At 47.8% G+C, this 13,074-nt stretch overlaps 1 protein-coding gene across 1 annotated transcript; it reads right to left on the minus strand.

Annotated features, from left to right (window-relative positions):
* Positions 1–2,113: 2,113 nt before the first annotated feature.
* Positions 2,114–12,537, minus strand: LOC118095352 (cardiotrophin-1-like). Its single transcript, XM_035136554.3, has 3 exons — positions 12,496–12,537; positions 5,809–5,933; positions 2,114–5,099 (listed from the first exon to the last, which is right to left on the minus strand). The coding sequence occupies exons 1-3, from the start codon at positions 12,509–12,511 to the stop codon at positions 4,638–4,640; spliced, it is 603 nt and encodes a 200-aa protein (XP_034992445.3). The 5' UTR covers positions 12,512–12,537; the 3' UTR covers positions 2,114–4,637.
* Between the last annotated feature and the right edge of the window lie 537 nt (positions 12,538–13,074).

The following is a 13,074-nucleotide window of genomic DNA, read 5'->3' on the forward strand; positions in this document are numbered from 1 at the left end:
TGCAACTTATAACTATGTAGACACCAACAGTGCCCGGTTTCTTGAAAATCATTATCCTGGGGTGTTGTGTTGTGTTTTGTTTTTGCCTAGGGGTAGGCGGGCAGAGTTTAATATTTTGTTAGTGTGAGCTACTAGACTCCCGGTCTCTCGGGATTTAGCTGCCCCTACCTCACCATCAGTGCCTCCAGAGTGGGAAGTGGTTGCACAATTTCCCTCGTGTCCAAAAAAATGCATGTGTATGAAATGCTGTGTGTATGCTGCTTGTGCAGCAGATGGTGAGGCATGTTTTGCTTTAAATGTATGGTGTTTATGCAGGTTTAGTCCAGGAACTGGAGACAACAGGATTCGCAGCCCCCTCTTGGCTTTTCGATCAGTTTAGGGCAAACCCTTTCGGGGGAAACTAACACGGCAGGCAGCATAAATCCCTCTTTATAATGCGTGCATGACGTGGAGTCAGTTACTGAGCCAGAAGTCGTTTATACACAAGTTTCTGGTTTTATCTACACACAGAGAGAGAGGCATTGCTGAAATGAGTTCTGTTCCCTGCCAAATACTGTATTTGCTCAGAACTGCATGTCTCCACACACAGAGACAGCTGTTCCCTGCCAGTCTTCTACATAGGCAGCACACACTTCTGCAGTTTTGGAAGCTGTTTTCACTGTATTTTGGCACTTGTTTTATTTAGACCCTGAAGTTGACAGTGGGCCCAAAGCTCTCTAACACAGCCGCGTGGTAGTGAAATATTGCTCACTTCACTTCCACTTAAACGGCGGAGAAAGTTGTTGAAAAATGCTGAAGTGTTCTGGCTGCTCATTTGGTACATCACCACCTAAGTCGGAATTGTTGAGTCAGTGCAGTATTTAGGAAGAAGCGTCGATGCAAAAGACCCTGGGCAGAGCAGCGAACTACTGTGTGCGTGTTTATGAGCGGGGGGTCAGCTTCTAGGCCAGGGCAGTCCGTCCCGTGGGCCGCATTGCCTGCTTTGGCAGCCAAGTCCACAAAAAATACTGTGACAAAAATTGCAGCCTGCAAGCTGGGGGCGCTCCTCTTCTGAGCTGCTCCCGCAGCCTGCCTCGTGACTGTTTTCTCGCTGCCTTTTTTTAGTCAGCGCCTCAGTGGCAGCAACAGTGCCTATCATGATGGAACATGGAGGGATTTCCCACATGAAGTTAATTGTCGCACCTGCTGAATGCACTTTTCAGCAGAGATCACCTCAGTGTGTGCAGTTCTTCTTTTGCCCTTGGTCCCATCTGCGGATGGGACTCACTTGCCAGGCTGGAGCTATCATGTTTTCTTTGAAAGGCTTCAGAGGCACAAGACTCTCTGGAAGCCCCACGCTCTGGACATGGCAGCCTCGGCCCCTCGACGCACAGGGCTGTTTATTAGGCAGAGAGGGAAAGGCACTCTTGGCAGGCCCAAGAAGGCCTCTTTGACAGAAACAAACCCATTTTGGGCCTAGGGGCACATTTGAAAGCCACATACCCAGACTCTGCAACAGAGCACCCGCCCCCCCCCCCAGGCCTATCCTGTTAACTCCAATAAAATGCTTCTTTCAAGCCTAATTTCAGCATCACAAGAGGACGGTGTTGGCCACAGGGGGGGCACCTGTGGGCATGCATGTAGCCATGAGCCCTTCCTTGGCCACCCTTTCATATAGTACCGTTTGAATGCTTGCTTCCATAGGTTCGGGAAATAAAAGAAACCTGACAGAAGTTTATTACGTGAATAAGTTAGAATTGAATTAAGGTGAGGATTTGGAATGAGTAGAAATTGAATAAATAAATATATGTAAATGGATGCATGATGTATGAAAATAATGTGAAAACTGTTTTAAGGATAATAATAGGGAACCAAGAGGGGGGGGGAATGGGGGAAGTCTAAAGATTTATGGCAATGGTTAAAATCAAGAGATTTTTCTTTTTGTGTGTGTATTTTTTCTTTTTTCTTTTTATATTTTTCTCTTTTTCGTCTTGTTATGATGTTATTTCTTTTTTGTTATTAATGGAAAATGAATAAATTATTATTATTATTATTATTATTATTATTTTTAAAAGAAGTTTATTACGTGAGGTCCATTCCCCACTGTCGCAGAGAAAAGTCACAACGACTGCGCTTCCTACTAAAAATAGTTTAATTTAACAATATTCACATAATTAGGCTGCAGCTATATACATACAGTATATATATATCCGCATATATAATTAATATAAAAATAACACATACAGTAGAAACTAAAGTCTCTAAGGCAGGGACAAAAACCCTGAAGAGAACAGCTTTCTCAAAACCAGAGTTTGCACAGAAAGAGGCCTCTTCCTCCCCATAACTGGAGGAAAGGGTGGGGTGAGAAGGGCTATTAAGGGTTAACAAGATACCATGAAATAGGTAATGGTTCCTCCCTCAAGGCAATTTTTTGAGAGAACTAACTCAGCACTGACGGGGGTTCTGCCCCTCCTCATTTCATCCTCACAATAACCCTGTGAGGTAGGTTAGGGTGAGAGACAGTGAGTGGCCCAAGTAAGCTTCATGCCAGAGTAAGAGATTTGAACTCTAACCACTATACCATACAGCCTCTCTCAATGTGTCTCACTGCCCAGTAGAAAGGGGTTCAGACTGAACGGGAATAATGCCACAAAACAGCCTTGCGCATAAAGGCGCCATCTTAATCACCTTTCCCCACCTCCGCTCTGCACCTTTAACAACTGTGACAGGAATAACTTTGTGGTAGGTTCATGCTTCTCCCGTCGGCCATCTACAGGGCCTACAGGCTTTCTTTACCTGTTGAATTTCTAAATGCGCCACACAGAGGACAAGAAAAGGCAGTTCTTCTCTTGCCCTTGGTCCCCTCTGCGCATGGGACTCACATGCCAGGCTGGAGTTATAATGTTTTCTTTGAAAGGCTTCAGAGGCACAAGACTCTCTGGAAGCCCCACGCTCTGGACATGGCAGCCTCGGCCCCTCGACCTCGACACTATACAGTATAGGCTATACTGGCTTTCCACTGCCTTTGAGCATCATGTTTCTTAGTGATTGGTGTTACAGGGGGGGGGGGAATGGAACAAGATACCCTGCTCCCCTTGAGTACCTCTTCCACATTGAGAGGGCAAAGTAGCTCTCACAAAATGGCTGCTGTGGGGTGGAAGCTCCATCTCGCTCTTCTCACAATGAGCAAAGGCATTCAGGCAGGTGGGACAGCCAACTCTGCAAACATTTTCTCCTTTCATATCCTGGATTTTTAATTTATTTTTTTAAGACAAGAAGGGCGAGAATGAGAATATGAAAGAGATAGGCAAGATGGAGGCAATTCAGTGTTGCTTTGCTGGGGCTGCTACATGAGAAAAGCATTCCTCACAAGAGAAGGGTGTTTTATTCCCTCAGCCTTTCCGTGTTGTGCGGATGCCTGATGATCGCCTTCCAAAGCAACTACTCTATTCCGAACTTAAAAATGGAAAGCGTAATGCTGGTGGTCAACAAAAGAGGTTTAAAGACTCTCTCAAGGCAAATCTAAAAAAATGTAGTATAAACACTGACAACTGGGAAACACTGGCCTGCAAGCGCTCCAGTTGGAGAACAGCCTTTACCAAAGGTGTCATGGGCTTTGAAGAAACTCGATCTCAGGACGCAAGGGAGAAACGTGCTAAGAGGAAGGCACGCTTGGCAAATCCACACCGTGATCAACTCCTGCCTGGAAACCTATGTCCCCACTGTGGAAGGACATGTGGATCCAGAATTGGCCTCCACAGTCACTTTGTTAAAACCGTGTTTACAGAAGATGATCTTACTCGGATACGAGTGATCGCCAAAGAAGAAGAAGAAGAAGCAGCTACATGAGAAAAGCATTCCTCACAAGGGAAGGGCGTTTCATTCCTTCAACCTTTCCTGCAAGCGCTCCAGTTGGAGAACAGCCTTTACCAAAGGTGTCATGGGCTTTGAAGAAACTCGATCTCAGGACGCAAGGGAGAAACGTGCTAAGAGGAAGGCACGCTTGGCAAATCCACACCGTGATCAACTCCTGCCTGGAAACCTATGTCCCCACTGTGGAAGGACATGTGGATCCAGAATTGGCCTCCACAGTCACTTTGTTAAAACCGTGTTTACAGAAGATGATCTTACTCGGATACGAGTGATCGCCAAAGAAGAAGAAGAAGCAGCTACATGAGAAAAGCATTCCTCACAAGGGAAGGGCGTTTCATTCCTTCAACCTTTCCTGCAAGCGCTCCAGTTGGAGAACAGCCTTTACCAAAGGTGTCATGGGCTTTGAAGAAACTCGATCTCAGGACGCAAGGGAGAAACGTGCTAAGAGGAAGGCACGCTTGGCAAATCCACACCGTGATCAACTCCTGCCTGGAAACCTATGTCCCCACTGTGGAAGGACATGTGGATCCAGAATTGGCCTCCACAGTCACTTTGTTAAAACTGTGTTTACAGAAGATGATCTTACTCGGATACGAGTGATCGCCAAAGAAGAAGAAGAAGAAGCAGCTACATGAGAAAAGCATTCCTCACAAGGGAAGGGCGTTTCATTCCTTCAGCCTTTCCGTAGGTAGAGAGAAAAAGTTGACTACTCTCCTAACTTCCCCTCACCAACACAAAAACAGAAGCCAACTGGGATGGTACATCTGACACCACATAATTTCCCCTCAGAGCGAGGGGACAGGGTATCTGCCAGCCAGGAGGGCCAGGTCCTTTTCGCAACGGAGGACCCAATCCCGGTAGAGACGGCAAACGCGGTAGCCGGAAAATTTCATGAAAAAGGAGCCGCCAAATCCCGGCGGCTCAGCCGGCGTCGCCGGAGCAGGTACAAGGCCCATGGAGGCCATGATGGATGCAAGGTGGTTCGACAGACCAAGGCACTGCAGGCCCGAAATCGTGAGCTGGTGGTGCAGGTCGCAGGCATCGGGGTTGATCTCCTCCTGTTGGCTTTTGACGGCGGACAGGAACTCTGGCAAATTGGAGAAGGCTGTGGCGTTCTGCTGCAGCCGCTCGGCGTCACTAAGGTCCAGCCAGGCGCTGGCGGGAAGGGATGGCGACGGCAGGCCTGGGAAGGGCTCGATGGGAGGGTTGAAACTGGCATTTGTGAAGGGTTCGTCCTGAATAGACATCTGAGAAATGAAAAGACACACAAGACGGTCAGAGCTCTTAAGCCTTGACCTTCAGGTTCCTGGACTCTGTACCCCACCCTTTCTCCAAGGAACTTGAGAGTGGGTGGTACCGGCAGATGAGACAATCGCATTTTGTCTTCACAAACACCCTTTTGTAACGTTGTTGTTTGGCTGAGATATTTCGAGGCTAGGCCAAGGTCACTCGCTGAGCTACAGGGAAATTGCAAACCAGGAGATGATCTAAGGAGGTGGGGATGGGGGAAGAGGAGACAATTCAAACGCAACGTGCCTCTGATCACGGGCCAAGTTACTGCAGCTTGGCTGTCCGCACCTGCGCCAGCCCCCGTCCTGTGCTCAGAGTTAAGGCAAACCAGTATCATTTTACACAGAAGGCATTGCATCCAAAGCTAGTGTTGTCTCATGTTTAGAGTGTGAGGCTAGGACCCAGGAGATCAGGTTTCAAATCCTCGCTGGGATTCAGGAGAAAGGCTTTCTGTCTTTCCATGCGTAGCTGGCTTTATTGTAGCCAAATTTTTGCAATAAGGGATCTCAAAGGGACTTTTACACAAGCTCATGGGGTGACCTGGGGCCGACCACTGCCCCTTAGCCTAACCTACCAGTGCTTAGCCGAACACGAACACACACACACACACAAAACTCCCAGCCTCTGATAATATGTTCATTTCTCTCTCAGGTTCTCAAGACTCACGTAGTCTGCTAGCAGCTGTTTTGTGCCAGCCTGCATGTTGATAGCCAGGTTGTGTGCATTTTTGATCCCGAGTGCGATTTCTTGCTGGGAGCGAGATGGTGGCGATGACGAAAGGTGGCTTGGCACTGCAGACAAGAAGCAAGCAGAAAGTTAAGATAAGTGTGTTGGGCAAGCTCACAGCCCATATGAAACCTCTAGGGGGGCCCTGCAGATGCTTGTGAGGGGAAAGGGCTGGAAAAGACGAAGGAGGCAGACTGGTTCCCCCCAGAGTGTAACCCCCAGCAGACACAGGCAAGGTCCCAAAAACCATGCAACAAGCAGTGTGCCCCCAAGGGACCTTTGGGATTTTCTAGCAAAGACACCTCTCGACCTATACATACACACACCTCGATTTTCCTCCAAGGATCCCCACCCCCCTTTATGCTACCCTGTGAGGTAGGTTAGGCTAAGAGACAGCAACTGGCCCAAGGCCACCCAGTGAGGTTCATGTCTGAGGGGGGACATAGTCTCCCAGGTCTTGGGAGACCAACACACTTAACAATGGCTTCCTATTCCTAACATACCAAATCACTTTGGCAGAGGGCAGATAGGGCAGTGTGTGTGGGGGGGGGGAAGGTTAAGAGTCACAACTCCCTGCCACTGGAAATGGCTGAAGTTGGCTGGGATCCAAAAAACTACAACTCTCCTTACTGAACTCCCCCCCCCCCCAAACAAGCAGGATAACTCAATTGTTGGGAAAGGCAGGAGTTGAATGGGACTGAAAACAGCCTTAAATAATATTTATGGGCCACCTTGGTTAGGAAGCTCTCAAGGCAGCTTTCAAAACCACAGAACAAAATCCAACAAAATCATAAATACATGGCTTTTATGTTTGCCTCTAAAAGATCAGAAAGAGAATGTTTTTAAAAACTTGAGTACGCCAAGCATATTTATACGTCAAGAAAGTGCAAGCAAAACTTCTAGAACATGCACCCCCCCTTTAAAACATTGCTATGGATTGGGGGGGCAGATTCCCCTAAATTCCTGGATGCCAGATCCTCCCCCATAATTCCTGGATTTAGTAAAAGTAAAAATTAATCAAGGTGCGATTAAACTTTGCCAAACACAGAAACCCCTGCATTTAGTTATGCAGAGCTAGCTGGATGGGCCATTAGCAGGAGACAAAAGCCACAAACGACCCATCAAGGAAACCCATCAAGGAGGGCAAGGTTGCCAGGCAAAGGGGAGTGGGGCCCTTTCTTGTTGGGTGCTTGCGGGCAGAGGCAAAAGCCAGGTTAAGGGTTTCAACTTTGAATGATGGAGGCTGGGGTAAGGGAGGAAGAAGGAGCAAGCAAGCAAGAAGGAGAAGGAGGGGCTGGGAATGACAGGCTGGAACTAAGAGGCACAGAGGACAGATTTTTTGCTATCCTTTGACTCCAGTGCCGCCCTTAAGGGGGAAGCCAGACCCTCACAGGATGTGAATGCTCTGTAATCCCTCCATGTAGGCACGGGTTGAATATATGTGCAATAAATCCAGATATCATAAAGACTTCACAGTCTCTCTGTCATGCATAATTTCTGAAAGAAACATGAACAAGCATCTGGAAACCTGGGAATCTCACACTGCTTGGAGATGTGTGTGTGTGTGGGGGGTGTTTATTGTCTTCCACAAACATGGTTTTAACAGTGACTGTGGAGGCTAATTCTAGATCCACACGTAACAATATATTGAAGAGTGAAGAGCTTTCCCATTAAACTGCATTTCACTTAGGCACACCAGCAGTCTTCACAGCTGATGGAATGAATGGACCTGCAGTTTGTATTTTGGAGTCTGTACCTAAGGGACGTGGGTGGTGCTGTGGGTTAAACCACTGTGCTGCTTGGGCTTGCTGATTGAAAGGTCGGCAGTTCGAATCCCCGCAATGGGGTGAGCTCCCGTTGTTCAGTCCCAGCTTCTGCCAACCTAGCAGTTCGACAGCACAAAGTGCAAGTAAGTAGATAAATAGGTACGGCTCCGGCGGGAAGGTAAACGGTGTTTCTGTGCGCTGCTTTGGTTCTGCCAGAAGCAGCTTAGTCATGCTGGCCACATGACCCGGAAAAACTGTCTGCGGAAGCGGACAAACGCCGGCTCCCTCGGCCTTTAAAGCAAGATGAGCGCCGCAACCCCAGAGTCATTTGCGACTGGACTTAATTGCCAGGGGTCCCTTTACCTTTTCCTAAGGGTGAAACATTTTAGCTGACCTAGTTTGCAAGGGTGCTTTAATGCATATGACAGGTCATATGTAAAGGGATTTTTAAGTACAGTACTACTGTACACACACACACACACACACACACACACACACACACACACACACACGAGACTTAAACAAAAATAGCACTCCCATATCAGATTACTAACCCAGGTTACCAGAGGCAAAGTCCACATCACTTTTCCCTGAGTGGGAAAACCACAGCATCTGTATCAACTCATCAACACACATCACAGACAGCTCAAAGGCTTCCTGCCTGTCCTTATCAGATACACTCCACCCTTCTCATTGAGACAATTTGTATGCACAGATTATTATCAGCACATCAGAAGCATTCTAATCCTTCTAAGAATTTCCTCAATCAAAGGAGATTTTCTTCAACCAAGCAATTTGGTCTCCCCACCCTCTCATGCAGCAATCACAGACATCTTGGGTAAGGGCAGAGTAGCTCAGTGGGTAGAGCATCTGCTTTGCATGCAGAAGGTCAAAGGTTCAATCCTGGTATCTCCCCAAAGCTCCTGCCTGAAACCTGGGGGAAGGACAGGTGCCAATCACAGTAGACATACCAAGTCAGATAAACGAAGCAGTGCCCTGTGTAGTGCCCTGTGTTTCTACCGTATCTTGGAAAAGCTGAGAGGTGGGGAGGCAAACTCAGGAGGGGAGGCAAACTCAGGAGTTATGTGTGGGAAGGAACTGCAGGGAACCCCACAGAGGGGCTCAGTGGAAATAGAGGAGGGTGTGATGGTTTATGCAAGACAACCAATTTCTAGAAGACATATCGCAATCCACAGGAGGGCGATAGCTTTTATTTCCTGACATTTTAAAATGCATTTTAATTCCTGGCATTTTGGGCTGGTCCCAAAAGAGTGTGCAAGCTTCATCAGGCTAGGTGCTAAGCCATGTGGGGGAAGCCATAAAGTCTGAGCGTAGGAAGAGGCAGCAGACTTAGTTATGAGGCTCTTCCTGGGTGCTAGTTTCAGGTTACACCTAGGGATGAAGAAACAACAGGATAGGCGATTCCCCCAGTTTTGAAAAGGGGGAAAAAATACACCGAGCAATAATTACCCAGGTCTACCAGGGACGCAGGTGGCACTGCGGGTTAAACCGCAGAGCCTAGGGCTTGCTGATCAGAAGGTCAGCGGTTCGAATCCCCACGACGGGATGAGCTCCCGTTGCTTGGTCCCAGCTCCTGCCAACCTAGCAGTTCAAAAGCACCTCAAAGTGCAAGTAGATAAATAGGTACCACTCCAAGCGGGAAGGTAAACGGCGTTTCCGTGTGCTGCTCTGGTTTGCCAGAAGCAGCTTTGTCATGCTGGCCACATGACCTGGAAGCTGATGAGCGCCTCAACCCCAGAGTCGGTCAAGACTGGACCTAATGGTCAGGGGTCCCTTTACCTTTACCTGTTGCCTTAAGCCATGGGTGGCCAACTTCCAAGAGACTGCGATCTACTCACATAGTTAAAAACTGGCAGTGATCTACCCCCCTTTGGGAGGTTCAGGTTGAGGCTGTTGAGCTTTTTTAGGAAGGAAAGCCATCCATGTTTTGGGGGGTTCGGGTCAAAGTTGAGCTTTTTTAGGAGAGCCAAAGTTGCTGAGCTTCTTTGGGGGGAGCCAGTGATCTACCAGTGATTTCCACAGATGTTCAGTGATCTACCAGTAGGTCACAATCTACCTGTTGAACATGCCTGTGCTTAAGCAAAGCAGCAACTTCCCAGGTCTTGGTTTTCCAAGTTAGAAAAAGGAAACTAAGATGTCTAAGAGGCTGAAGCATTTTCTCTATGAGAGAAGGATGGAGAGTTTGGGGGCCTGGGGCTCGTGTGGTGTAGTGGTTAGAGAGCTTTGGACTATGGCTTGGCAGACCAAGGTTCCAATCCCCATTCTGGGTGATCTTGGGCCAAGTTACTCGCTCTCGGCCTAAGCTACCTCACAGGGTTGTTGTGAGGATGAAACAGGCAGGATGAGAACTAGGAGAACTTTGAACTCCTAGGAGGATATAAATCCAAGAAACAGATGAAATGTTTCTCGGTGAGGAGAGTTGCAGAGGCTGAAGGTTTTTAAATAAGCCTCTACTATGTCTCTCTTTCTCTCATGAACTAAATGGAACCTCTTGTGTTCAGAGATACCGTAATCAGATGCTAGGCTTGTGCAAAAGAACAGGGAGGGCGAATTCTTTCCTGCTGTGCTTAAGCCTTAGGGGCTTCCTGGGGATATTTGGTTGGCTGCTATTGCTAAATATAATAGGACAAAATGGCACTGGGGGCTGTGCACATACCTAACATTTAAAGCACATTATTTGCACCAAAGAATCCTGGGAACTGTAGTCCACCCTCGCACCCAGCACCCTTAAACTACCGTTCTCAGGACTCTTTAGTCAGGTGTTTGACATGTAGCATGGCCTGTATGCAATCTTGGAAGTCAAGAGAGATCTTCGCCATCCGCAGCTGCAATCCTTCAAGGGGGAAATGCCAAGAATAGCATCCAGCCATCTTAAGTGCAAAGCACACACTGGCACTCCAAGGCCAGGCATAGCAGTCCCCCAAGAAGAAGAGAAATTTCCTGAGTGAATGTTTAACTTTGGCCTCAGGTACTGAAGCGGGAGATATGTGCAAAGATTTATCTCTCACTCATTGCTCTCAAGGAAGGCAGGGAAGGAGAAAAGGAAATTGCTCAGGTTTTACAATTCTGGCTCGGACAGGAAAGATTAGAAAGGGAGAGTGGAATCAGCTTAAACCTTTACCACCTGGTATGGAAAAACCTGCCTTTTGACAGTTGACACATCTGAAGTATTACTTAACCATGTTTTATGAGCTTCTTCCCCATAATGAACACCCAAGGACATGTCTGCACAACTTGGGAATTTGGTCAACTGAATGCAGCCACTCAGCCTAAACCTGGCAGAGGGGGAAACAAGCCTTTAAAATAGTGTTCGAGTTAACACCACCCTCTTTGTGGTACAGTATAACTTACCGGCTAGTTCACATGACCAAGTGAAATCATGTTAGGATCCAGCCTAAGTCCCACCGCAGAACCTCCCCCCCTCCCCTTTTCAGGGCTTAAGTTGGTGGGCTCAACTGGCTGGGTTCTGCTCCACTGAGTTGAGTGGGGTTAGCATCCAGTGGCGTTGCGGCCGGGGTAAGCCCTGGAAAGGGGGTCCTCCAGGGGTGTGGCACGGGCAGGACCCAAAAGAGAACTTAGGCCAGATCCTAAACCCAGCCAGCTCAGAGTTTTGACTTGTGAACCTGGCATAAATTAAGTCAGCAAAAACACCATTTAATGATTTGTACTCCTTCTGCCGGCTAAGCCAGCAGTAGCCCCGTTCCAGAACAGAGTTTGGATTTGGCGTCCTTTACCCTGAGTTAATTTTCCACCAGCTTCTTCTGTAGAGCATTGCCCTGCTAATGGGAAATTTTGAACCAAAGACTTGTCTTATTCATAGCATCCAGACTCATTCACGCAGATGCCAAGATGTTTGAACTTGTGTACACTGTGCAAGTTCAAACAAAAGTTGGCCTTGATGATTCTCCCTGATAAAAGCTTCCTTTCTCTTACCAGCCTGGTAATTCAATTGAAGCCAAGGCAGAACTACCATTTGATTATTATTTTTATTACACAAAAAGTCACAGAATTATTAATTGCATTAGATTTTTTTTTGGGGGGGTGCTTTTCAGGCAGGTTTCTTCCACATTTAAGACCTGTGAGACAGGTAGTAGATTTACTAGTTGAACCCCTGCCCGTTAAACAGCTGTTAAAAGGCACAGAAGACCTGCCTTTATAAACAAGGAAAAAGCTTGCTTCACAAGAGGATAGCTGAAGTTAGGTTATAATAACAATAACAAACCTCCAGGCAATTAAAAAAAATCAGGAGGGGACAGTCAATTTTTCCTACCCACTCCTGCTCCTAGGAGCTCCAACATGATTGCTTCCCTCGTCCCAACTCGTGATTCCCCATTTCCTTTTCGCCAGTGCTTTTTTCTCGGAGGGGGGGAATGCAGGGGTACGCATACCCCTAAATATTTCGTGAATCTTTGTACTTTTGTCCATTTACTGTATTTATTTTCCCCGACCTGATCTATAACATGGTGATTTTCTTGAGTCAAAATGAGAGTACCCCTAAACATTTTTAAAGAAAAAAATAGCTCCTTTTTGCCAACTTATCAGGGCATATAGACAAACACCAGCCCGATCGGCAGATAAAAGTTTTATATGACAATGATCTTTCCATAACATCTCCAAACGGAGCTGCTTTTAAGGGGGGCAGCTCTCTGCATCTCTTCCCCCATCGCTGCCTGGGAACTTTGACTTCTATCGCTTTGCAAACTTCCAGAGCAAGAACTCGATCAAGCCATTCTCCTTTTTTGTGGGGGTGGGAGAAGGGATTTACAGGGCGACATCCACCGATTTATCTCTACACACCCCCCAACACCATTTCCCAAGTTTTCTGGCAATTCTCCCCTACCTGAAAGCACCTCCATCCTTGCAGCAGCGCCTTTGCAGCCTCGGGTCACCTCCACTTGTTGCACCTTCGTGGCGGCGCGCTTCTTATAGGACTCGGGTTTCCTCCACCACCCCCTCCCGCGCCTCCCTCGTCCTATCCCGGGATCGCAGGCGACTCGCGGATTCCAGGAGGCTGAGATCACACATGCCTCCGTTCCCGGAACAAGGAATCTAATCTCCTCTCCCTTTTCTGACCCCCCCTCCACGAAACTTGGCGCTGACCAGCCGCTCGTCCGCGGGGGTAACTGGGCGCGGGCAGATCAAGGGGCAGGCGAGAAGGCACGGCCCGCGGGCCGCATGTCTCTCTCCGCCCCCTTCTCCTTTGGATACAGATGAATGGCCGTCCACTTGCCCCAGGGCCAAAAGTCAGCTCGTGGGGCTTAAAGGGGCCGCGGTTACATACATTTTTAATTTTTTGGCTAGGGTGGGAAGATCAGAGAGGGGAAGCTGACCCTATTATTTAATTCAGCTCCATCCAAATATTTCTATCCTCCGCTTCAGTGATTTTCCAGAGCCAATCCAAACATTAAAACAGCCAAGT

Source organism: Zootoca vivipara, chromosome 12, assembly GCF_965207765.1.
Source record: "Zootoca vivipara chromosome 12, rZooViv2.hap1.1, whole genome shotgun sequence".
Classification (NCBI taxonomy): domain Eukaryota; kingdom Metazoa; phylum Chordata; class Lepidosauria; order Squamata; family Lacertidae; genus Zootoca; species Zootoca vivipara.